Source organism: Geotrypetes seraphini, chromosome 1 (genome assembly GCF_902459505.1).
Source record: "Geotrypetes seraphini chromosome 1, aGeoSer1.1, whole genome shotgun sequence".
NCBI classification, from domain to species: Eukaryota; Metazoa; Chordata; class Amphibia; order Gymnophiona; family Dermophiidae; genus Geotrypetes; species Geotrypetes seraphini.
The window spans coordinates 456998360-457024087 of NC_047084.1; the positions used below are offsets into that span (position 1 = coordinate 456998360).

Below are 25728 nucleotides of genomic sequence, written 5' to 3' on the forward strand. Positions count from 1 at the left end.
ATAATGGCCAGTGAAGTGGCCTGGAAACTGAGGGAACCAGGTTTGATTCCCACTGCGGCTCCTATGACTCTGGGCAAGTCATTAACCTTCCATTACCCCAGGTACAAAATCCACTTTGATTGTAATCACAGAAAAGCTATATATCAAATCATATCCCCTTTCCTTTAACTGGTAAATCTCTCCAACCTCCATTCATATTCTCTCTCTTCATCTTTCTCACCTTGCTGCCTATCTCTTTCCCACCTCTCAATCTCTTAGCCAATCTACTTTATATCTTCTCCTCACTCTCCAGTCTCTCCTCTTTCATACCTCCTACTGTGTTTCCATCTCTCTCCTCTGTTCAGGAATTGGATCAGTGAGAGAAGCCCTAGTGCTTCTTTGCCTATCACCCCCCCGATTAGTGGCACACTGTGCCTTACCTCTGGGTAAACTTGTACTAGCTGCTCCCCTGCTGCTGCCTCCTGCGCTCTGCACTCCTGCCTGCAGGTATCCTGCAATAAAATAACTACAGTAATATTCCCTAGCAATAAGGAAATCAGAGGATAGCCATGGCAACAAGCTCACACCCGCCTCTCGACTCCCCGTCCGCGCTGAGTGGTCCGCTGCAGCCATCTGATAGCTGGAGCAGCCAATCTGTGATGAGAAGCTATTCCTGGAAGCCTCACTCGCCCAGCTTCCCCTCCTCCTGAGGGAGGGAGAAGTTGTGTGGTTGCAAGCTACAATTAGAAACGGTAAGAGACTCTAATGAAAGCCGGACGTGGGCAGAGGCTGGCCACGCAGCTGGGATCCATTCGCTAGCAAACGTTATGCCGAGAAAAGCCCTTCTTTTCTGCTCAGCCCCGAACGTTACACTGGGGTAAGATTCCATCAGAACTGTGGACGTCATGACCGTCAGCGCCGCTGGCGTCACTCGAAGAGCGTCGCATTGCAGACTGGGAGTTGTAGTCGCTGGGGCGAGGTACGCGGAGAACATGGCGGAAGCTGCGTGCGGTGAAGTGCCGGCAGCGGAGGGCGCCCCGGCTCCGGTTTCCTTCAGTTTCAGTCGGACAGCGGTGCGGAAGAAACTGCCAGCTGCGGAGGAGAGGAAGAAGGATGATAAGGATTACCTACATGGCGTGGAGGGTAAAGAGCTACAGAGGTGAGAGTGGGGAGGAGATAAGAGCCAGTGCCTGAGCTAGGAGAAGGGGGGACGTGGTAAGGGAGGGGAAAGAGGTGAGGAGAATGGTGACAGAGCTGCCAAGTTACCCAGTTCCGGGAAGGGGGGCGCAAATTTTTGGCCACTTTTAAACTTCCAAATAAGTGTCATCAGTGTTCCAATTCCCATAATGCATCTGGATGAATCTGGGAGAAATCCAGGACTGGCCTAGAATCTCCCTCCTGGACCTGAACAACTTTGGAAGCTCTGTGGTGGGATGAGAGGGCGACCCCCAAGTAGGATTGACACCTGACGAGGGTGCAGACTAATCCAGTCCTAGTTTTACTTTATTGCATGCATGGCAGTTAGGCTAAGGGTAATGGTAGGAGTACCAGTTTTGAACAGCCATACGGACCCCGGACATGTACTGGGAAATCCGGACGTCTGGTAATCTAAGAAGCCAAGCCAGTTCTTGGACATTTGGAGGATGTTCTTAGGCAATGTGACCTCATCTCTGAGGAGTTTTAATTTGTTGAGGGGGGGGGGGGGCTTTTTTGTGATCAGATCCAACCAACTGACTAGTGTAATCAATTTCAGGAGGATTAGGAGTTGCAGATTATTAGAGAGTAAAGAAAGAGAGAAACTGTACATAGTTGGGCTGCCACTGTTCACATGTTCAAGAGTGTGCCTCTTCCTTTTGCAAGAAGATGTAAAGTTTGGAGTTAAAACCTTGGTGTGGTCTGTTTTTCTTTTTTTTTTTTTTTTCTCCCATGAAAATTTATTAATTTTTTCAATAAGTTGAACAATAACAACAAAAAGAAATTAAAATATACAGAGGCATATTGCAATTACAGTAATATTCAACAATTCAAGAAGAAAAATTCAAGGGGAAGTATGAGTTGGGCATATTCATACATTAGAAGTTTGCAAATATGTAGACAAAAGGGACCAACAAGTATTCATATATCTAAGCTGACCTCTACGTTCAGATAATGCTATTTCGAATTTATGATGTTGCAAGACTAGATTCCACCAGTGCTGGACATGAAGTGATTTGGAGGATTTCCAATTGGAAAGAATCAATTTCTGTGCAATGATCAATAATATATCAAAAAGTTTCCTAGTTGAGTCTATTAAACTAATGTGTGGAGATTGCGATTTAAACATTACTATAGAGCAGTGGTTCTCAACCCTGTCCTGGAGGACCACTAGGCTAATCGGGTTTTCAGGCTAGCTCTAATGAATATGCATGAGAGAGATTTACATATAATGGAGGTGACAGGCTTGCAAATCTGTTCCATGCATATTCATTATGGCTATCCTGAAAACCTGATTGGCCTGGTGGTCCTCCAGGACAGGATTGGGAGCCACTGCTATAGAGAATGATAAATTGCAATCTATATGAAATATTTTCTTCATTATAGTCCAGACATCTAACCAGAATGATTGTACAAACGAACAATCAAATATCATATGAATTAGTGAACCTCGATGTGTTTCACAGTTCCAGCAAATGTTAGAGGGTAGAAGGCCAGCAATGTTAAGTTTATGAGGGGTCCATAGTGCTTTGTGATATAGGAAATACATAGATTGTAGTGTATTTGCTGATGATAGAGCATATAATGATTTAGACCAAAGGAGAGCCCATCCTTTATCATCCAACCGATGCTCCCAATCTCTTTCCCAGATATCCTTAAGAGCAGTATTAGATAAAGTGTTCCAGGTTACGGCAATTTTATATAGTTGAGAAGCGACATGTCCTGTTGTCAAGAATGTCGTAGTTTCAAGTTTAATAAAATTTTGATTTGATCGCAAAATCTTACTTCAATGCGATTTACAAAAACTTTTTTTTTTTTAAATTCTTTATTTAAATTTTTTAAATAAACAACAATTGTGCTTAACAGGCAACATACAATATTAGTACATCCAATATTTCTATTAATGAACAAAATAAGTCAAAAAGGTAATACAAAAATAAATCCATTTTCCTATTGGATCAATATAATATAACAAAAAAGAAAAAACCCATACTTATTTTAAACATAGTCCTCAATAATAAAGGAGGGAGGAGACAAAGAAAGAAATTCTTCCAGGAAAGATCACATATTGCAAATTAAAAGGAAATTAAGTGAAAACCGATGGCGAAAATAATAGACTTGAGTTATACCGAAAATCACTATGGTGCAAATGAAACTCCTTTTCCTTCTAAAAAGAAACGTAATTGATGTGAATCATAAAAAATATATCTATTGTTTTGAAATACAACAAAACATTTACAAGGAAATCTTAACTGAAAAGAGGCTCCTAATGATACAACTTTTTCCCGGTATGCAAGGAATTCTTTCCTTCTGGTCTGAGTCCATTTTGAAACATCCGGATATATATATATATTCTTTCTCCCAAAAAAGAAACTTGTTTTAAACCATAATACAATCTCAAAATCATTTCTTTATCCTGATGGAATACAAGGGATACTATCAATGTAGCTCGTCCGGACAATTCAATATTCGATGATTCCAAAAGAGTTGATAAGTCTTGTTCGGTAGTTGTCTCAGTCTCTTTTATTGTCCTTTTTAGATAATAAATCTTCTGCAAAGGTGGTATATTCACTTCCGTAATTTTTAATATAGAAACCAAGAAATCCTTAAAAAATTCCCTAGGAGTTTTAAATTTAGACATAGGAAAATTTAAAATCCTCAAATTTAAACTCCTATTTTGATTTTCCAAATTTTCAATTTTACGAAGAAAAAAAACTTTATCCTTTGCATGCTGGTTATTTAAAGATTTAATCTCAGTTATAGATTTTTCAATATCTCTCATTTGTTTCATTTGGTCATGACAAACAGTTTCCAATTTATTAACTTTAGTAGAAACTTCAGCCATTAAGGAAATAAATCCAGTACATACTGTTTGAAGGTTTTCAATTGCTCCCCACAGTGAGTCCAGTGTAACCACTGCCGGTTTCACAAGCGGCTTGAGTTGAGGTAACCCGGGTTCCCGTTCTCCTTCCCGGGTTTCACCTCCCCCACACTCACCACCGCTTGCCTGCAGTGCTCCTCCTCCTTCTGTTCTTCTCTCCGGGGTAACCTGCAACGGCATTTCCTCCTGAGTCGGCTGCTGCCGAGATCTCTCCACAGGAAGGCCAAGATCCGTTGCCCCACTCGGAGGAGGAGGGTCAGGTCCCAGAGGGTTCAGCGATGCATCGCCGTCCAAGCTGAGCTGCTCCTGGAGCTCAGCTGCGGATCCGCCCAACGCCATCGGGACTGCAAACGATGTAATCGCAGATTGACGAGGAGTCGAAGTCGCGGCCAGAGGTAGAGGGATATCCCTCTGCCGTCCCCTCCTCTTAGGCATTGAAGACAATTTTAGAAAGAGAAAACGCTACCAAAGGTAAATTGTTGCTTCTAGAGCGGGAGCTTAGACTCACACGTCCACTCTAATCGCCATCTTGTCTCCTACAAAAACTATTAAAATTAGGGTAACATAATAAGAATAACACATTACTCAGACAATTGAATTTACACAATTATATACCAGCCAGACACAAGGAAAAAATAAAATGGCTTAAATACAATTTATAAAGTAAATCAAACAGAGCAGGATATTGAAACAGAAGGATGGGTAAAAGATTACCTGCTCAATTTTACTTATGGCTCTTTCTATTACTTTAAAAAAAAAAAAAGTCATGGGGGTATAAAAAATGCATGTAACTTAGTTAAAAGCTTCCTTAAAAAGCCAACTTTTTAGGAGGTTTTTAAATTTACCAAGCAATTTTTCATCCATTATATTAGCTGGGAGGGAATTCCAGATTTGAGGGGCTGTGACAGAAAAGATAGTGTCTCTCCTAGAGTAGATAACTCTTAGTGAAGGGATTAGGAGGAGTGATTTCTCTTCTGATCTTAGCTATATTAGGAAGAGTAGGGAGATGAGAACTAGCATCATCAAGAATGGACAGATTAGATATACAATGGAGAAGTTGCATCCATTTCAAATATGAGGAATCTCTCAGTCCCGCAGCCATTTTGAGGGGTGCCATTTCTGCTTGCTTGCGGTGTGACAGCGCTTGGAGAGAGAGTAATATTGAGTAAACTACATAGTTGTTTTCCCCTGAAGTAGCCTTGATAGGGCTTTCTGTCGGGAAGAGGAATAAGCATTCTGGAATATTAGATGAAGAAACTACTTCTGCTTTGAGAGGAGAGTTTTTCAAGATAAGTTTACCAAAGCCTATAAATATATTTGTACGGAGTTTTTTTTCAGACCAGTGATGATACGGGGGGCTTAGGGTACTGTGTAGGCCCGGCTGCCTGTGTATGAGGTCTGTTTTTCTCCGTTATTTTTTTTTGTACTTATTACTTTTCTGGGTTTTTTTTTTACTTTGATTTGGTATAAATATGGGTTTTCTGCCAAACTAAATATACAGAACGTTTTTTTATTTTTTTGATATATACAACTGTACCCTTGTATTTATTGATTATTATGTTGACCCACTGGTGCTGTCCAAGGGAATCTTTTAGACCATCTTTGTGGCTGAGGCAGATAGCTCACAAAGGGATGAACCTAAGGAGTCATCTCTTTGGGAGTGATCAAGGATTTAGGACTTGTTAGTGGGGGTTACTGTGATGTTGGATGAATTTTGTATAATATTTCTGGTATTTGTTGCTGTTTATTATAATGAAATTGAGAGAGCATGCTATTTAGCTATGTATTTATTAAGTTACGTTATCTTGCTTTTTATATTCCGGCTATACCTATTCAATTCATAGATGGATAACATAAAAAAGAAGCCAGATTGATTTATCTAGGAATTACAATCCAAAACCAAATAACATACCACAAACTTATCAATCAGTTAGCAGGTGAACCAATATTCCAAAACAAAAGCTTTAAAATGTTTCCTGAGTCTGAAATAGTGTGTACAATGATCTTATGCAAAAAGGTAATTCGTTCCATAATTTTCTAACTGATATTGCATATACATTATAGAGAAAGTTGTCAAGTCAGTTTAAGGCTCTTAAATATTGGAATTTCAGCTGTAGGAGATTTCATACAAAATATCAAACCGTGTAGTTTTGAAACAATATAGCAAGATCTAACACGTAGGCTGGTGTACACCTTTCCAGGATTTTGAAGACAGTAATTCCCAACTTAAATTGAAACCTAGTTACCACAGGCAGTCAGTGAAGTTTAATGAAAAATGACTGAAGTTAATCAAATTTTTTATGCCAAAAATGAATCTAATTGCAGAGTTCTGTACCAATTATAAATGATTAATAAGAGATTTAGAACAAATGGCTAAGATGAGGTTACAGTATTAGGGGTTGCTTAAATATTCTATGATGGATTAATATACACAACACTTAGGGTCCCCCTTGTGGGAAATAAGATGTAAATAAGCCTATGAATAGAACTGGAGGATTGGAGAGAAGGGTGGAGGTATCTGAGAAGACGAGGCCATACTTAGCGTATTGAGCTCAACACTCAGAGGAAGAAGGGTGCATCTGGGTTTATGGTACTGCTTCACTCACCATTTGATATTGTTCACTTTTGCTGACCTCCTTTTACTTCAATTTCTAGTGTTAACCCTGTTGAGGCACCCAAAGAACTTGTAATTCCCTTAATCCAAAAGAATCGATGGTATACGCCTCAATCTACTCCCTGTTCTGATAAGGAGAAGGGGGAGAAGCAGCAAAGACCAGAGGATGGTGTATTTTCTCAGGCAGTTCAAGAGTTAATAGAAGGTAAGGGCATGCTGGGAAGGTCTGTAACTTCTGTTTACAATTCAGATTTAGATGACTTGGTTAGGCTTGTGATTTGAGAAGCTTATAGGTTTGGGTTAGGTTATCTTGGTTATGTTTTTTGAATGTTGTGTTTGGGGTTAAGTTGATAACAATGATTTTAATGTGGTGGATTAGGATAGTTGGACTGGGTTGTACTAAATTGTGAAGTGTTGGTTGTGTGTAAGATGTATGCCGTAAGTTTATGATGGGGTGATGCTACTAATGACTCTTAATCTCCCTATCACCTGAGTCAGATGTTGGGAACTTGCAGTTTATTAGACTGGTACCTTAGGATAGCTGTAGTGGGTTGGATTGGGTTAAGTTGATGATGGGTTGATAATAGTGTATATTTGTCTGGGAGTGAATTCAGTTAGGTTGGTGACTTTCAGTGACCATAAGATGTGAGTTAAGATGATGAATTCTTTGTTTCTCTAAGGCTAACTTTTTTTGACCTGCTGTGTTTAGACTCAAAGAGATCCTTGGAGGATTGGGATGATGGTCCTAAGAATGACCCAAACATGGCAATCCCTCTTCTGATGCAAAATCATGTTCCAAATGGCTATGAGGATGGAGATAAGGTGAATGTGAGCCTGCGACCAGAATCGGTAAGATAACTTCTAACATGACCACATCCACATACATCTTGGATGAAGTGATATTATTGCAGGCTTGGCCATGTGAATAGTGAAAGGGAGCAGGTGAATACGCTGAATTGGCTAAGAGTCATATAAATCTGTTGCAAAAACGTAGGATTCTGTATTGTAGCTATTGCTTCCCAGTATTCATGAAGGGTGTCACTCAAAACTCTGAACTCCTCCCCTTCTGCAGTGGAGAACAGCTCCCTCTTCAGTTTTTCCTTCTGCAAGTAAACTCAGAAGGTATGTTCTGATCTGCTGTGCTTTCTTTTTCTTATTTTGGGGTATTTTTGCCATCAGTTTTCTGTTTTCCTGTATGGCTTTGGTTCTTGGAAGTCCCTTCCTCGGGCTGATTCTGCCAAGGAAAGGATGCAATGCTGCATGGGCGGACTGCCCCTCGCAGTACCTGTGGAGCTAGCCAGCTTTGTGTCCCTTCAGGAGCTCGTGGTCCGTTATTCTAGGAGATTGCTCGCCTGCTGATTTATCAGAGGCTTGAGCGCAGGTAACAACCTTCTGGGTATCATGGAGCCAGCTGCACATTTTCTCCCACTGATGCATTGCATGGATTTTCGGGGGTGGGAATCCGTGGTTGGGGTCCGCCTGACCGGCAGCCAGAAAATCTCCAGTGGTAGACTTATTCCTCATTTTCTGAGGCAGAAATCCTTTCCCTGAAGGCAGGCTGCTGCAAGCTGACAGGCACCAGAAGTCACAGGCCTTCAAAGGGGGAACAGGCCTTCAAAGGGGGAACAGGCCTTCAAAGGGGGAACAGGCCTTCAAAGGGGGAACAGGCCTTCAAAGGGGGAACAGGCCTTCAAGGGGGGGACAGGCCTTTAAGGGGGGACAGGCCTTCAAAGGGGGGACAAGTCAGGGATGGTGGCATAGGCCTTCAGGGGGGACAGGCAGACCTTTGGGGGGGGCAGTCCTTCAGGGAGTAGGACAGGCCTTGGGGGGGTGCAGGCCTTCAAGGGGGAAACAGGCCTTTAAGGGGGGGAAAGGCTAGGGATGGTGGCATAGGCCTTTAAGGGGGGGGAAAGGCCAGGGATGGTGGCATAGGCCTTCAGGGGGGACAGGCAGGCCTTCAAGGGGGGAACAGGCCTTTAAGGGGGGGGACAGGTCAGGGAAGGTGGCATAGGCCTTCGGGGGGCAGTCCTTCAAGGGGGGGGTGCAGGCCTTTAAGGGGTGAACAGGCCTTTAAGGGGGGGCACAAGCCTTCAAAGAGGGGACAGGCCAGGGATGGTGGCATAGGCCTTCAGGGGGAACAGGCAGGCCTTCAAAGGGGGGGACAGGCCTTCAGGGATGGGGGTGCAGGCCTTCAGGGGGGGGCAGACCTTCAGGGGAGGGGGGCCCTGGTGTAGAAGTACACAGAGGGAGGGAAGGGGGGTTCAAAGAGACATGCATATTCCAGACTTGGAGGGGGGAAGAAATAATGGGTCTAAAAATAGAGGAGAGGGAAAGAGATGATGGACAATGGGATTTAGGGAGGGAAGGAACAGAAAGGGAGAGAAGTTGGACACAAGGGATGGTGTTGAGGGGGGATAGAGATACTGGATAGGAGGGTAGTTGGGAAAAGAAAGGGAGAGATGCTGGATGAAAGGGTAGTTAAGAAAAGGTGGATCTGTGGAGGGAGACAAAAAGCAGCGTTCTGCTTTTCGTCTGGGGATAGGTTCCTGAAGAAGGGCTTTTCCCGAAACCAGCGTGGTTGAACCTGCTCTCCTGGTGCATTTTTCCTGTGTTTCAGTTCTGTTATTTTTCAGATAAGTATTTGATTTTTTGTTTTGTACAGTGCAGTTTGATTTTCTGTTGCATTTTTCGGGGGGTTTGGCTGGCAGGGTTCGTTTAGGGGTCGCTCAGGTCACATTGGTTTATTCACTTGTTGATTTATTGGCTTAATTGGTGGAAATTTTCACTTTGATTTTCAGTACACTTAGGGTGCTCTATGATGGTGTGCGGGTGGGGGTTTATCACCTCTACCTTGAAGTAAAGTGTTGGAGCTGGACTCCTATCGCTGGTGGTTCACACTGAGAGCACCTTTTATTCTGATATCTTCCACACTATTGTAGGTGGTTTGTGTGGTTTATACAGCCTATGTTCCTGAGCGTCCCCTTAACGAATCTTGAAGTGACTAGGTCTGCCTTTTTTAGAAAAAAAAGAGGACATGTGACCCCCCCTAGCCCCTTCCCCACACATAAACCTCATTTCTTCTTCTCTGAGTCCTGGTCACATCTAGGGGCATGTGCGGATGCAATGCGATGACATCACACACATGTGAGCTTAGGGCCTTCCAAAACCTGGACAAACTGCCGAGTTTCGGAAATCTGTCCGTACACCCACATAGTCCTCTAAAAAGAGGACATGTTGGTTTCCCTGGATGTCTGGTAACCCTATATATATGTATTATAGTTTATAGGTTTTTTTTAATACTTTATTATTTCTATACCACCTTATATCAAGGCGGATTACAAAACCATACATAATCAAAAAACAAAGCAAACAAAAAAGGAGAAATAATTCCCAAAGTCCTAAACACAAATCGGGAACTACAACATTAGAGAGAGCCTTACCAATACGAAAAAGGAGAAATAGTTCCCAAAGTCCTAAACACAAATCGGGAACTACAACATTAGAGAGAGCCTTACCAATCAGATATTGTAGAAAAAACTAAATCACAGAAGTATCAGAAATGTAACCACCCAGCAAAGGGAGTTAATATGCCCATTGAAACAGTTAGGCTCATGTGTCCAGTGCAGTTAGTCTATATGTAGAATAATCTATTGAGAAAAAAGCATATAAAGGGATCAACCATCACAAATTATGACTATGTCAAAAGTAAAACAAAACATGGATCCAGAGAAGCCCACATCAGCTTATTGAGAGAGGCAGAAACCACCTCAGAAGTCAAGGGTCAGGTGTTTGTTGTGGTAAAGAAGCAAGAAAATCTTGAGCTGCTCCAACCTGTTCAAATATCTGAACATGGCCCTCATGATTCACTAGTAGGTTTATCTTGATAAAGTAGCGCAAATCTGACACATTTAAATAATGCCATGCACACCAGAGCAAAAGCCTTCCATTGTAGATGCACCTGATGAGAATAATCCTGGAAACATTTTTTTTATTCAAATAAATAATTGCCCTCTTCTGATTGCATGAAGAATAATCTGTTTAGGAGCAAAATTGAGAATTTTTAATGTTGCTGTATGAGGTCTGTCTGAGGCTTGATGCGGGCCTTCCAAACTATTGGCCTGTTCAATACACAGGTTAACTAATTGATCCCCCATGTTCAAATAATTAAGCAGGCACGTTTCCAAAGAACCAGGAAGATCTTTGACCAAGACCGGTTCAGAGAGTCCCACGAGTCTCAAATTGGTCCAACATGAACGATTCTCAAGGTTTTCAAGTTTTTGTTCTAAATCAGCAACTTTTTCCTTTAGGTCTACATTTCTTGTAGAAGCGTTGACATCCAGATTAGAGGTACATTGAAGTCCCGTGTTTAATTCCAAACACATATTGTCCAACCTTAGTCTCTTCAGCCCTGACATATATATAACTTGTAGTTTTCTATTCAAAGTGACTTCAACTGCTGCCATAATATCCATGGTTATCTCTGCTGACCAGGCTGAGCTGATCAACAGTTTTGGAGGGCTACGGATTTTCCTTGTCTTTTTCTTTTTGAGATATTTTAGACACCATGACCAATTGTATCTCCTCAAAAATCTCATGATTCAATACTCTCCACTTTCCACTAGATGATATGGTTGTTTTCCATGAGAAGGATTCAAAATAATTGATGATTTGCAGATTTTAGTGGGGAATCAGATGGAGCTCAGCTCTTCAGCTACTGCGTCGGTCCATGGCGACATGTGACCTCATAGCAGGCAACAGCATTTTAAAAGACGCTAACCACCACCGGCTGAATACCAGAGGAATAAATTATAATATTTCATATTCTGTGTATGTCTAACTGTGCACCCCCACCCACGCTCATCCACTTGTCAAAAATAAGCACATACTTACAGGATAGCTTATTGTCAGGTTATTGTTATTTACTGTATATGCATGTTTTCCCAGTATCTGTACTAAGGAAAAGCTGCCGTTACGGGATTTCATGGTGGGGGATTTGTTTGTTTTTTGAGTGGGGCATAGATCACGTGTGTTTGGGCCTGTCTTAACTTCTCTACCAGGGACCCATTTAATCCTAGCTATGTCACAGGTATCAGAAAAACATTGAGATCCTGTAAATGAATTGTAGAGAATGAGACCATCCCAAACCAACTGATAAAAAACTTGATGCAAGAAAGTCGAACATAGCGATAAAGGAGAAAAACACAAGAAAGACATTCTTAGTAGAGATGCTGGTACCAAAACGTGATGCAAGAAAGTCGAACATAGCAAGAAAGGAGAAAAACACAAGAAAGACATTCTTAGTAGAGATGCTGGTACCAAAACGTGATGCAAGAAAGTCGAACATAGCAAGAAAGGAGAAAAACACAAGAAAGACATTCTTAGTAGAGATGCTGGTACCACGTAAGTATGCTGTACAACATATAGAAGGAATGAAGATGCTCAAGTACCCAGAAATGTAATCAGACTAAGACAACGTAGCAAAAAGATACCTCTGGCCTGAAGAAGACTTTGATATTTTGCTTAGATATAATAAGCTCATTTGGCACACTGTATTAATAGTTAATGCTCTCTGTAATAAATTTGAGAAACTTGAGATCACACCCATCATATCCTGCCTTAAGAGTGAGGTTCAGTACTGTGATAGCATGCACAAAACTAACTCATTTGGAGATACTGCCCCAAATGGATTTTGCAGGTTATTTTTGGCTGGTAAGAAGGGAATAATGGCATCATAACACACTTTTCAAGTGCTGCATCTCAGAAACCCCCAACGCAATAAAGCAGGAGCTACTGGAGTTCATTAAATTGCATTCCATCCCTTCTTCAAACACCAGATAAGGGAGCATCCTTGGACATATCACATGACAAGGAGATGATATAGAAGATACTGGAACCTTACTCCAGACTGGTGAGGAGAATTGGTATTAAAAGGAAATTTGACATAACTTGGTCATTTCTATGATGAAACTTATCTACAATGCTCAGAAATTAGATCATGTATCTCTGTTATTATTTCATCAACTTTGTTCATCAGTTTCCTACTGGTTACAGTTGAAAATCTTGTTTTCTATAGAGGCATCTCATTTACCTGTCCACTTCTCTTGTTCCTTATCAACCATCCTGTTCAATTTGTTCTACTAACGCTAATTTACTTATTTCCTTACCACTATACTTCATTTTAGCTGTAGCGCCATCAGTTTGGAATTCCGGCCAAATAATCCTTTGCTTGGAGTCCTCTTTTTGAAAGTTTAACATATCTATAAAACCATGGCTCTTTAGTCAAGCCGCTCCTGATTTTTGATCCTGTACAAACTGTGGTAGTCGGCCCTCTCATCCTTGTATCTTCAGCTTTAGGCAATTTGTAGTGGAGTTACTGTTGTGCTATTCATTACACAAACTGTCTGTGTTCTTCTTTGTCTTTTAGTCTTGTGTGTTGGCTAAAATTGTTTAAATGGGTTGTTCTAAACCACCATGAAGAGTCTTTGCAAATGGCGGTATAACAAATGATGATAGATAAACAAATATAAGCTCCCATGTCAGTTTGCTCACTTTTACCTCAAAATTTTCAGGATGATATGCTAATTATCTGCTTAGTGCTTTTCATTATAACTTTTTGGGAAGCCTTCACTGGCAAGGAGGTCAGGATGTAGTCATTTCTAATACGAACAATGATCAGTCCTATAACTACAGTCATTAATTAGATATATTTCAACATGCCCCCCTACTAATCCAGATCTTCTCCATTGTTTCTATACACCCAATCCTGGAACCCTCAATGATGGATTCTTCATATGATACCATGGTGTCTCTCTGCTCTCCTGGCTTGCCTGTCAAGGGTATGAACTGTGTTCGTTATTTAATGTCATGAACAGTATATTCCAAGGCCCAAAAAACTCATTTCTAGCATCAGTTAATATCTCTTCAATCCAACCTGGTAGAGCTGGGTCTTCCACTATTACAGGATCAGGAAGTTCATTTTTTTCCTGTTGGCAGCAATGTCACAACATGTTGCCAAGAGAGACTTAGCTATTAATTTCCCATGTATCCTGTTATTGCATGTAAAGGAGAACACTCAGAGTTGTATATAATGCATAATTTATCATAAAACAGAGGAAAAAGACCTCAAAATACCCCAGGAATACAATCAATAGATTGAAAACAATTTGGGGTTAAGGTATCATCACTGGTCAAAACCTCTGTTGAATTTTATATGATTTGATTCATTTAAATGTTATTTAATTCAAATACTATGTGTGTAATTAAATCAATTTTGTGATTAAGTATCTATTTCTCTCATGCTTGGATGAGCAATCAAAAACTGGCAACCATGGATTCAAAACCACAACATCTGGCTTCATGTAAACTGTCGTCAAGCACTTATCTTTTGTGACCCGACGGAGGCCCAATCCGTTTCGCACCAACGGGCTTCTTCAAGGGAAGTGATAAAGCTGGTTAGTTAGCCAGTGTGAATTAAATGTTGCCCAAAAATCTTTAAAAGAAAGAGAGAGAAAAAGCCATTGCATTATATCTATATTTTACTAAATAAACTAAACTAAACCTTAAGTTTATATACCGCATCATCTCCACGGAAGTAGAGCTCGGCACGGTTTACAAGAACTTAAAAATGAGAAAGGGTAGGAAAAGGTTTACATAAGTTTATAAATCGAGTGGAAAAGTAAGGGAAAAGAAATTACATGTTAGAGAAGAGCCAGGTTTTTAGTTGCTTGCGGAATAAATCAAGACTCTTATTTAAATAGTTAGATGCTTCAAATTATCATCAAGAAACAAAAGAATTGAACACTACTCGCCTGTTATGGAGCTGCCTTCACTACATTGTGGTGGTTTTTAATCCATGGTTGCCAGTTTTTGATTGCTCATCCAAGCATGAGAGAAATAGATACTTAATCACAGAATTGATTGAATTACACACATAGTATTTGAATTAAATAACATTTAAATGAATCAAATCACATAAAATTCAACAGAGGTTATGACCAGTGATGATACCTTAACTCCAAGTTGGTTTCAATCTATTGATTGTACTCCTGGGGTATTTTGAGGTCTTTTTCTCTGTTTTATGATAAATTATACATTATATACAACTCTGAGTGTTCTACTTTACATGTCAATCTAAGGATTTCTAGGATTTGAACACTCATTAGAATCTACATTTACCGCATTCAGTTTGCACCATGTATCCTGTTACCCATAGTAGGCCCAACAAGCATGCTGTAAGGTCCAACTCTACTTGCACTTGGCACCTCTCCCAGATTGTTGGTACTTCTTGCCAATACTTTCTCGTCTAAGTCCACATCCACCAAATGTGGTAGAAACTCCCCTCTCCAATATACATTTTCTAGAGTTTACTTGGGGTTAAATACCATCTGTAGAACACTTTGGAGTCCTTTTACTAAGCTGCGCCAAGCGGTTTTAGCGCGCACTACATTGCCGCGTGCGCTACATGCTAACGCCTCCATAGAGCTGGCGTTAGTATTTTTTGTGTAGCGCCGGGGTTAGCGCGCGCTAAAAATGCTAGCGCAGCTTAGTAAAAGGAGCCCTTTGTAACTATTTTATGCAAGTAAAATGGCAATTCTGCCATTGCCTGCCCTTTAAAAGATTATTTTTCAGTCATCTTCACTGATCTCTGCACTAGTATCCCTTTCTGAAGTAAAGAGCTGCATGGAAATGGGGATTGCGTAGATCGCATGGAACCCACAGGATTTGCGCAGGCATGGAAGAAGTTTAAATGGTCAATATTCTCAATGGAGAAAGGTAAATAGTGGGGTTCCACCAAAAACCCTTGCTGTATTCCATTATTCATTAAACAATTTTATTTTATTTGCTTTTTTAACTATAGATGCGCTAAAACAGCTAGATTTAGCAGCACAAGCCTGGCACTGATTGCAGCAGCAGAAGTTAAATGGCAAAAGATAACTTTTTTTCCCCACTGAAAATCTGGAAAGCAATAATCGAAACGGAAATACATCTAAAAACTAGCCTAAATCGGCACATGGACGATCAGTAAGACAAGTCGTCCAAGTGCCGATAATCGAACCGGGTTTTAGACATATTTAAAAACGACTTAGGTCTTGTCAGTGCTGCTGTAGGCCCAGAGCTAAAAGGAGGAGTTTTGAGGGCGGGACATGGGCCAACCTAGACTTAGTCGTATTGTAAGTATAACCAAAGGTTTAACGAGACTGCCTAGACGGAACTTATATGTAGTGACTAAGGCCATCTAAAAACAGGTCTAAGTGGCAAAAAGATATCCAAAGTGACCAGATAACCACTGCAGACGCAAAGTACAGACCCCCACACACTCCCCCAGTGATCACTGACCCCCCCTCCTACTGCCAAAAAAATCAGAATAAAAACATACACATCTGCCTCCAGAACATCAGAACCTGGCATAGGAAAGCCTACTAGAGCTGCTCAGAGTGGCTTAAGTCATCTGGGGGGTGGGCTAGTGAGCCATAGAGAGGAGGACCCAGGCCCATAAGCCACTCTAATCACTGCATTCATGGTGAAACATGTGCACCCCCCAAAACTCCCTAAAACCCTTTTGTACTATCATATAGGTGGCACCTGCAGCCATAAGGGCTATTGGGGTGGTAGACAGGTGAGTTTTGGGGGGGCTCACCATGACCTATAAGGGAGTTGTGGTGAGATGTTTTATGTGGCACCGTTTTTGTGAAGTTCACAGCAGTGCCCTGTAAAATGCTCCACTACTGTGTTGCCATGTCTGGGTGTCCAGTCCATCACTTTGCTGACCCCTCCCATGTCCAAAAGGTCTTGTTCTAAGCGTTTTTGACTTGGATGAATTTTTGGACTAGAATGAGGTATAAAGATAGATGATTTAGCAATCTGGACGACCAAACTCCTGGATGAGTAATTAGACTTTCGAAAAACCAAAATATTTTGGATGTATGTTTCGGGAATGGACTTTTGACACTGCCAATTTTGGGTGACTAGCAACTTAGGCCCAAAACGGACTTAGACGTTTCTTTTGATTATACCCCTCCACATGTCATAGTTATTGAATTAACTGGGTTAATTGAACAGAAGTATTAAATCTTAAATCCCAATGAAAGTGTGGGAATTAAACTAAGGGGATTTTTAAGCCAGTGAAGCAACTTCTCTTTCAAGCACGACCACATTTGCTCTAGTGGTGTGCGGGAATCTGAGGCTTTTTCCTCTTGTATCTAAACAGTCCGAGTAAGCATAGCCTATAGTTAAAAAGCAAATAAAATAAAATTGTTTAATGAATAGTGGAATACAGCAAGGGTTATTGGAGGAATAGATTGAAGATTTTTCTTTGCACAGTGACTTTCTTTACTGAGTTATTGTTATAAATAGTGGGTTTCCCCAGGGGTCTGTGCTGGGACCGCTGCTTTTTTACATATTTATCAATGATCTAGAGATGGGAATAACTAGTGAAATAATTAAATTTGCTGATGACACAAAGTTTTCAAAGTTGTTAAATCGCAAGAAAATAGTGAAACATTGCAAAAGGACCTTGTGAAACTGGAAGACTGGGCGTCAAAATGGCAGATGTTTAATGTGAGCAAGTGCAAAGTAATGCATGAAGGAAATAGGAACTAGGTGTCATTGTTGAGGATACGTTAAAACCCTCAGCTCAATGTGCAGCGTCTGCTAAGAAAGCAAATGGAATGTTAGGAATTATCAGGAAAGGAATGGAAAACAAAGATGAAAATGTTATAATGCCCTTGTATCGTTCTATGGTACGTTAGATAGATTGTGAGCCCACCGGGACAGATAGGGAAAATGCTTGAGTACCTGATTGTAAAACCGCTTAGAAAACTTTGATAGGCGGTATATAAAATCCTAATAAACTTAATAATAATAAACTATGGTACCGCCGCACCTCGAATACTATGTGCAGTTCTGGTCGCCATATCTCAAAAAAGATATAGTGGAATTAGAAAAGGTACAGAGAAGGGTGACAAAAATGATAATCGGAATGGGGAAAGGCTAAAGCGGCTAGGGCTCTTCAGCTTGAAGAAGAGAGGGCTCAGTGGTTATATTATAGAGGTCTATAAAACAATGAGTGGAGTGGAAAGGGTAGATGTGACTTGCTTGCTCACTCCTTCCAAAAATACTAGGACTAGGGGACAAGTGATGAAGCTACTAAGTAGTAGATTTAAAACCCTGTTGAAAGCTGACCTGCTATTGTTTGTTCATGTTTTCCTGGAATTTTGTGATACAGTGCGGGGAGGATGAATTCAAGAACATGTTAAAAAAGCATCTGACTATGAATGCCTTCCTATGTTACTCGTTTTACTATTGTTTGTAAATGGAGCCTAAGTTGATTTGTATGTAATTTGTAAACCGCAGAGTCAATATGCGGTATATAAATTTTTCTTCATACAATGTGTAATTAAACTCTGGAATTCATTGTCAGAGAATGTGGTGAAATAAGTTAGCGCAGAGGGGTTTAAAAAAGGTTTGGCTAATTTCCTAAAAGAGAAGTCCATAGGCCATTATTGAGATGGCTTGGGGTAATCCACTGCTTATTCCTAGGATAAGTAGCAAAGAATCTGTTTTGCTACTTGGGATCTAGCTAAATACTTAGGACCTGGGTTGGCCACTGTTAGAAACAGGATACTGGGCTTGATGGACCTTTGGTCTATCTCTGGTGGTCCAGAGGTGTAGCAGGCAGGAGCAAGCTTTCCGCGCTACTGCCTCACTGTAACCCAGTTGCTTGCTACTGTGAGTTCTGGCTTCAGCCGCTGAGCAATACCGAGCAGCAGCAAGCTTTGGCACCGCAACTGGTGCTTGGTGCTAAACAGCTTTCTGAATAGCTCCCATGAATTCTCTGGACCACCAGGAATTCCAGCAGCAGATGAAGTTCAATAGACAGGACAGGGAGGGGGGGTTCAGGGTGTAGAGCCTGACGCCCCGGTGAAGGCCTGCAGTAAGTCTGTGAGGGGATTGGGTGGGCGCTGGGCTGAATATAAACCGGGATCCCCATTTTTGGGCCAATGTTTTGGCCCAAAAATCCCAGTTTATATTCGAGTATATACGGTAATTGGATTTTAGTGGGTGCAGGTGGGAATGGATTACATTCCATTGGGGATGGGTGAAATTTCTGTCCCCGTGCAAAAACTCTGTTCTGAAGGCCTTGTAAAATTAATTTGACACCATCATCCTAAGCCCGTTACAGAAACGTGTAATCTCTCCCTTTGAATTCTGCTGCATCTTCCACACTTTCTCAAAAAAAGGTGGGGGGGGGAGTTTCTCTTTCACTATTCCCACCAGCTTTCCCTTCTTCAGAGAGTATACCTGGAAAGCCTGAATGAAATCCCTTTCAGCTATATGAAATTTCTTCTGCTATTTATGTAAGCAAAGGAGATTGCCCTCCCCTCAAATTTGGTTAAAATTAACTGATCATAACTGTTCCTGGCTCCGATAAGTTCCTATATCTAATCCCGGGAGAGAAATTCCTGGTTATACCAAATTAGCACTAACAACTATGATTTCCTCATTACTGTTCCCCTTTTTCATACCTTCACTCAAACTGACAGCAAATGCTTGGTAAGGAGTGATTACATGACATTAGTGATTTCTATTCCGCCATTACCTTGCAGTTCAAGGCGGATTACATAAGGAGTTAACTGGTCATTTAGGAATACATAAGGAGTTATCTGAACATTTTTGGTGGCAATACAGAATAGAGGGTTGCAATTGGGGATTGAGATGATTCATGCTGTGTTAGTTTGTTTTTAAGGATTTCTTGAATAGTAGGGTTTTTATTTCTTTTCTGAAGGTTTTGTAATCTGAGGTCGTGATTAGTAAATTGGAGAGTTGGTAGTCTAGTTTTGCTGCTTGAGTGGCCATCGTACATTTTTTTTTTCGTTTGACGTTTCTGATTGGAGGTTGCGTGAATGGTGTGTGGGTTCTCCTATGTCTGGTTGTGGTTGTTTGGATTAGTCAGTTGTTTAAGTAGGCTGGGCTGTCTCTGTTTATGGTTTTAAATAGCAGACAGTAAAATTTGAAACGTATTCTTGCTTGTATTGGGAGCCAGTGTGAATCGAGGTAAGCCACTGTGATGTGGTCGTGTTTCCTCAGTGAGTAGATAAGGTTCAGCGCTGTGTTTTGTACTGTTTGTAGTTGTTTTATCATGGTTGCGGGGCAGGGGAGATAGAGGATGTTGCAGTAGTCTAGAAGACCTAGGACTAGGGACTAGACCACGTCAAATTCCTAATCCAGAGCTTTCTGAACTCCTGACTCACATGGGATTGTGAAGCCTGTTATTGGGGGTCGCAACCTGGGTAGGCATTGACCCATGCCATTGAAACTAAACTAAACCTTAGGTTTGTATACCGCGCGATCTTCACAAGCATAGAGCTCGGCACGATTTACAGTTTACCAGTTAGCCCCAGACAGGCATGTAAATTGCTTTGAATACTGAACACTTTATGAAACTCTCTACCTCAGGAGTGAGCCCTCTTTTGCAAGATTCAAATCCCAGTCAAAAGCATATTATTTTTCTCTAGCTTTCAAGGACTAGCTTTTTGTTACCTTTTTGGAGGCATAAATTTCTCCCTACCAGAGTTATTTTTCCCTTACTCCTACTTGTTTATTTTCTTTGTTAATATTGTAACCTTTCCTTCCCTTTTTTGTTTCTGTAAGTCCTATATTGTTTTTTGTTATGTCCTCAGTGTTCATGAGTAACCCTTTCCCCTTTTTTTCTATTTTGTAAACCGCTTAGGTGTTTGTTTATACAGTATTTTTTTCATATTAAATAAACTGAACTGCCAGTCCTATATTTGTCTCTTTATCTCAGCTCAGTTTCTCATGCCTTCCTTTCAGGCTACAGAAGCAGATTATGAGGCAATTCCAGTGGAGGCCTTTGGAATGGCAATGTTGAGAGGGATGGGCTGGAAGGAGGGGGAAGGCATTGGACGCACCTTTAAGCAGTGAGTACAAGAAACTGGTGATAGTGAGATTCAGAGGGCAGAGCCATGCTCTGGAGGTTGGGAGGGGGAGAGATACAGGAGAAATTTGCATTTGAATTTTGTCTTTCTGCCCGTAAAAGGTTGTAAACTTTAAAAAAATCACCACCATCTTTTGTCTTACCAGGCGGCTTTATGGGGCAAGGATTTGGATCGTTTGATCATGTCCTCCAGTTCTTACTTGGAATTTAGGAGGCATTTAAAAACATACTTATTTGTCAAATATTTGGGTAACTAATTTTTCCATCTAATTGTACGTTTTTCTTTTTGTAAACCGCATAGAACTTTACGGTCCTGCGGTATATAAGCTGATTGTTATGTTATGAATGTTTTTCCATGCTGCCTATGTTTATATTTCTGATACTGTATCATGTTGATTCTGTGACTAGGATTCAATTTTTCATCTCCTAGTTTACCTCATTGATTGTATTTATGCTTATAGTTGGTCAGTTTACCATTGTTATGTTAACAAAATTGTAAGTTGTGTGTTAAATTGTTCCTGCTGAATACTGCTTTGGGTGAATCTCTTCATAAAAGTAGTTCATAAATCCCAATAAATAAGTAATTGAGGTAGACTATGTGTGTAATTAAGAACTTGCTTCTGGTTAAGGCCCCCGGCCTCTAAAGCTATACAAATTTTACAAATGTTTTCAGAACTATTTAGCACCTATGTTAACTAGAGTGTTTAACTGGCTGGATAGGAAAACAGAATTACAGTGCTCCCCCACGAATTCGTGGTCCGCGGTCCCGGTCATTTGTGGTATTTTCCAACCGCGAAGGGGGAGAGCAGCCGGAGAGGGCAGCCGGAGTGCCGGTGAGTGAAGGCAATCACTCGCGATATGCTCCGACTGCCTCTTCCTGTACTAAAGTCGGGCCTCGCCAATCAGGAGCTGGCCCAATTTTTGAATGGCTGTCTAGTTGGGGTGGGGAATGGGGAAAGAATGTTAGAAATTTATTTTGAAAGAGGTTTTGGGACATAATGTTCCTGGTGAGGATAGGAGATGGGTTTTAGGGGGTAGGAGGACACAGGGTGTAACTCTACAGATGGGGTTTATTGTATTGCATGTGAGTGAGGAATGGGATTGGTGTGTGCATGATTTATAATGTGACCAAAGAGGCAAGTATGTGTCTCAGTTAATGTGCGGGGGCTTAATTCACCCCAGAAGCAACAATTGCTTTTTAATGAGGCTGATCACTTACATTTATCTATAGACTTTACACAAGAGACACATTTATTACCCAGAAGTTGTTGCAGAGATTAAAAGATCTTGAGCTGGGTGGTACTACCTTTAAATGGCTAAATTCATACTTGATAGATCGCAGTTTACAAGTAAGAAATGGGACTAAGATTTCGAGTAATTTTCAGGTGAGAAGTGGAGTTCTTCAAGGTTCAGCACTTTCAGCACTTCTATTTAATATCTATATGGCTACCATCGGCCAGTTGTTCCAATCTTTAGGAGTCGAATACCACTTATAAGTATATATGGGGAGATGAGTTGGAAAAATTTTTGAGTAGTTATATGAGTGAAATTACTGGATGGATAGAGAAACAGGGTTTAAGATTGAATGTAGACAAGACGGAGGTAATGCTTGTGGGAAAACCAGACCATGATAATTGGCCAAAAACACTAAAAGCATTAGATGAGGTATTACTGGTGAAGGAGTCCATGACAGTCCTGGGAGTAAAATTGGATCCAGGGCTTACTATGAACTATCAAGTTGCAAAAACAGTGCAAATATGTTTTGCTCAGATGCATCTACTGTACCGTGTGAAACCCATGCTGTCATCACCTGACTTCCGTGCTGTTGTGCAGTCAATGGTCTTGTCATGGCTGGACTACTGCAATGTCCTGTACCTGGGAATAACTAAGGCTAGGTGTAGGGCATTGCAGGTGGTCCAGAATTCCGCGGCCAGATTGATAACTGGAACATCAAAATATGAGCATGTTACTCCATATCTTCGAGAACTGCATTGGCTGCCAGTTGTTTCGAATTCAGTACAAAGCAATCATGTTATGTCATCAATTTTTATATGGTACGATGCCTCAAATTTTTAAGAACATGATGTCTCGTTACCAACCACAAAGATCCTTATGTTCTGTAGGTGCGGCATTGTTGAAAACAAAGGCCAACCCTAAACATGTAGATACGAATGCCATGACTTGTTGGCCAGATTAGACAATGTGGAGAGAGGAATTCCTGTAGGAAAATGTTGAAGACCCAACTATTCGTTGAAGCATTTTTCTGAGCAAATGACTTTGTTAGACTGAATATAATATATAATAATAACAGTTTATATACCACAGGACCGTGAAGTTCTATGTGGTTTACAAAGATTAAAAGATGGTACAAATTGATTGAACTTAACAGAGAACCGTTATTGAAGAGAAAGAGTTGTACGGGTCAGTTGTCTAGATACTTCAGGAACAGATATGTTTTTAGGCATTTCCTGAATTCCTCATAAGTAGTGGGTGAAAGCAATTGTTCTAGATCTTTACCCTATAATGCTGCCTGATGTGAGAAAAGGTGTTGATATGTCTATTTGATGATATTGATGCATTTTCTGGGCAATTGATTTTATGTCAGACTAAATATGTCTGTTTTATCTTCTTATTTTTGTATGGATTCTTAACTTTTTATGTATGTAACTCCTTGTAAACCGTTTTGGATAAAAACGGTATAGAAATTTAAAAAATAAAATAAATAAATTTTACACGTAACGCCGACACATATACTGTGCATCCAATAGAACCAATCTAAGACCAACGGTGTAGCAATAATTTTTGATAATGAGCTGGTCCTTACACGGTATTCGCTATGCAGGCAAACTGGGAAAATCCCTTCTCTTCAGAATCACAGGTCTTTGGATGACCTTACTACCCCGCTGCAGAACCTGGGCTCCCTCCAATTATTCCGCAAGCAACTGAAAACCTGGCTTTTCACTAAAATTTAATTCTATCCCCCTTTGCTCTTCTATATATAAGTTCGTGTAAACCTTTTTTTTCCTTCTCTTCCTATATTTTAAGTTCTTGTAAACCATGCCGAGCTCCACAACATCCGTGGAGATGATGCGGTATATAAACTTAAGGTTTAGTTTAGTTAAGGATAGTGTAAAAGATAAAGCTGGGAGATATTTGTTTTTGAAAGTGATCCTAGGCAATCGGCTGTTTTTCCTTTTGAACATGTACACTCCCAATTCTGATTAAGGTCAGTTTTTTCAGAACCCAAGCCAGGTTCTTTAAGATAAAGCAGAAGGGAAACTTCTTATTGGAGGTGACTTTAATATGACATTAAACACCAAATTAGATAATTCTGCTCGAGCAGTGAGCTATGGTAATGTTGATAGACAAAAGCTTAAAATATTACTCAGGAATTGGGACTTGATAGATGTTTGGCGACTGGCGTATTGAGCAGGACTATACTTGCTTCTCACATGTCCATTGTCCATTCTGCTCATTTGAGGATTGATATGTGGCTCGTAAGTAAGGACTGCCTGCATATGATTAGTAGTTCTAATTTAGAAGTGTAGGTATGGTCTGATCATGCCCCTATCACCATTACGATGTCCTTCATGCAACTACCTACTGGACAAAGATATTAGTTTCAAGTTTATTTAATTTTTGATGAATCGCCTATTACAATTTCTAGGCGATGTACATATTATAATTAAGATAGAAGAAACTTACAAAATAAATTCAAATAACAAATTTAAAACAATTCAGACATGAGTTTGAGGAATGGGGTTAAAAGTTACAATATTTGGGATTGGTTAGAAAAAGAGGAAAAAACAAAAGGAAGGGATTCATATTAGAGACATTCTATTGGTTACTCAAAATATGCATCAAATTGAAAATTATGTTAGAGTACTTTGAGATCAATGATGCTCCAGAGGTTTCCCCTTCTTCCCTGTTAGAGGGTTTTAAAGCTGTACTTAGAGGGAAATGAATAACTTTGGGGTCTCACAAACATAAGAAGAAAGCTCAAATACAGGCATCTTTGAGAATGCTATTACCAGCTGGAGCACACTTCCAATACAGGGACCCCTTTATAAGTTAGAGATGAGCTTATTGGTAAATTACAAACAAAATTATAAGAATTAGATTTGGAAGATATTGATGCTAAATTACAGGCGCTCAAACAAGAATTTGTAGATTGGGAACTGAACAGGGAGACTGTTGACTCGTAAATTAAAAAAGAAGTAGGATAGAAATTCTATTCTGAAAATAGTAGAGGAGCAAGGAAAGATATGTACCTCCCATACTCAGATACATGAAGCTTTTCATTAACTATTATCACTCATTGTAAAAGCCATCTGAAGTTTTGCAATCCGTTCTGACTTCCCTTGACCTGCTAAAATTGTCTTGATTAGAGGCAGGGCAACTGTCGCAGCCTATAGAGGAAGAGGAAATTGCCTGGGCTATTAAATATATGTCATATGTGAAGGCTCCTGGCCTAGATGGCTTTACAGCTAGGTTCTGTAAGGTTTTTTAGACATATTTAGCAAATCCATTGACTAGATTGCTTAATCCTTTTGCAGAAGGAGCTGGACTACTGCACTCATGGCGATTGGGGGGTATAACTGTTATATTAAAGCCAGGCAAGGACTCTACACATTGTGCCTCCTTTTTTTTTTTTTAAATATGTTTATTAAAGGATCAAGGCACAAGAGAAAATACATAATGCAACCAAGCGAAAAAACAGCAAAGTACATAATACAAAGGTTCATACAAATTGCAAACAGAAAATAAGCAAATTAACAGCAAAGCATCTCCCATGCAAATCCAGTTTTTGAATGAAAAAGCAACCCCCCTCCCCCACCCTGCGCACCCCGGGACTCCAACCAGCACTAAAAGGAACTCCAACAATCCAGATAGGTTACAGCTTTCCAGCTCACAGCCCCCCGGTGATGTTGCTTCTCCCAGCCAGCCATCAGAGACATATTAGCTCGCCACTGTTGGACTGTAGGTCGCGTGGTGCCAATCCAATGTCGAAGAATTAATTTTTTTTTGTGATTCCCAAGGCCACTAGAAGAAAGCCCCTCCCAGGTTCGCTAATACCCGCCTCCACCAGGGGACTCGTGACACCCA

At 40.6% G+C, this 25728-nt stretch overlaps 2 protein-coding genes across 5 annotated transcripts in view; one reads left to right on the top strand and one right to left on the bottom strand.

Annotated features, from left to right (window-relative positions):
• Positions 1–590, bottom strand: part of LOC117349119 (membrane-associated guanylate kinase, WW and PDZ domain-containing protein 3-like) — a 115239-nt gene extending 114649 nt beyond the window's left edge. For all 3 annotated transcript variants that reach the window (XM_033922162.1, XM_033922171.1, XM_033922152.1), the window contains exon 1: positions 420–590. The gene's annotated coding sequence lies outside the window, so the exon portion shown is untranslated. The remainder of the gene's footprint in view (positions 1–419) is intronic.
• Positions 591–697: 107 nt separating this feature from the next.
• GPKOW (G-patch domain and KOW motifs) overlaps positions 698–25728 on the top strand; it is a 77772-nt gene continuing 52741 nt past the window's right edge. Inside the window, exons 1-4 of one of the 2 annotated variants that reach the window (XM_033922184.1) lie at positions 698–1138; positions 6710–6873; positions 7378–7517; positions 20499–20605. In XM_033922184.1, the coding sequence (XP_033778075.1) occupies positions 885–1138; positions 6710–6873; positions 7378–7517; positions 20499–20605 (665 nt within the window). In that variant the 5' untranslated portion in view covers positions 698–884. The remainder of the gene's footprint in view (positions 1139–6709; positions 6874–7377; positions 7518–20498; positions 20606–25728) is intronic. The other variant, XM_033922195.1, reaches the window with a different exon arrangement.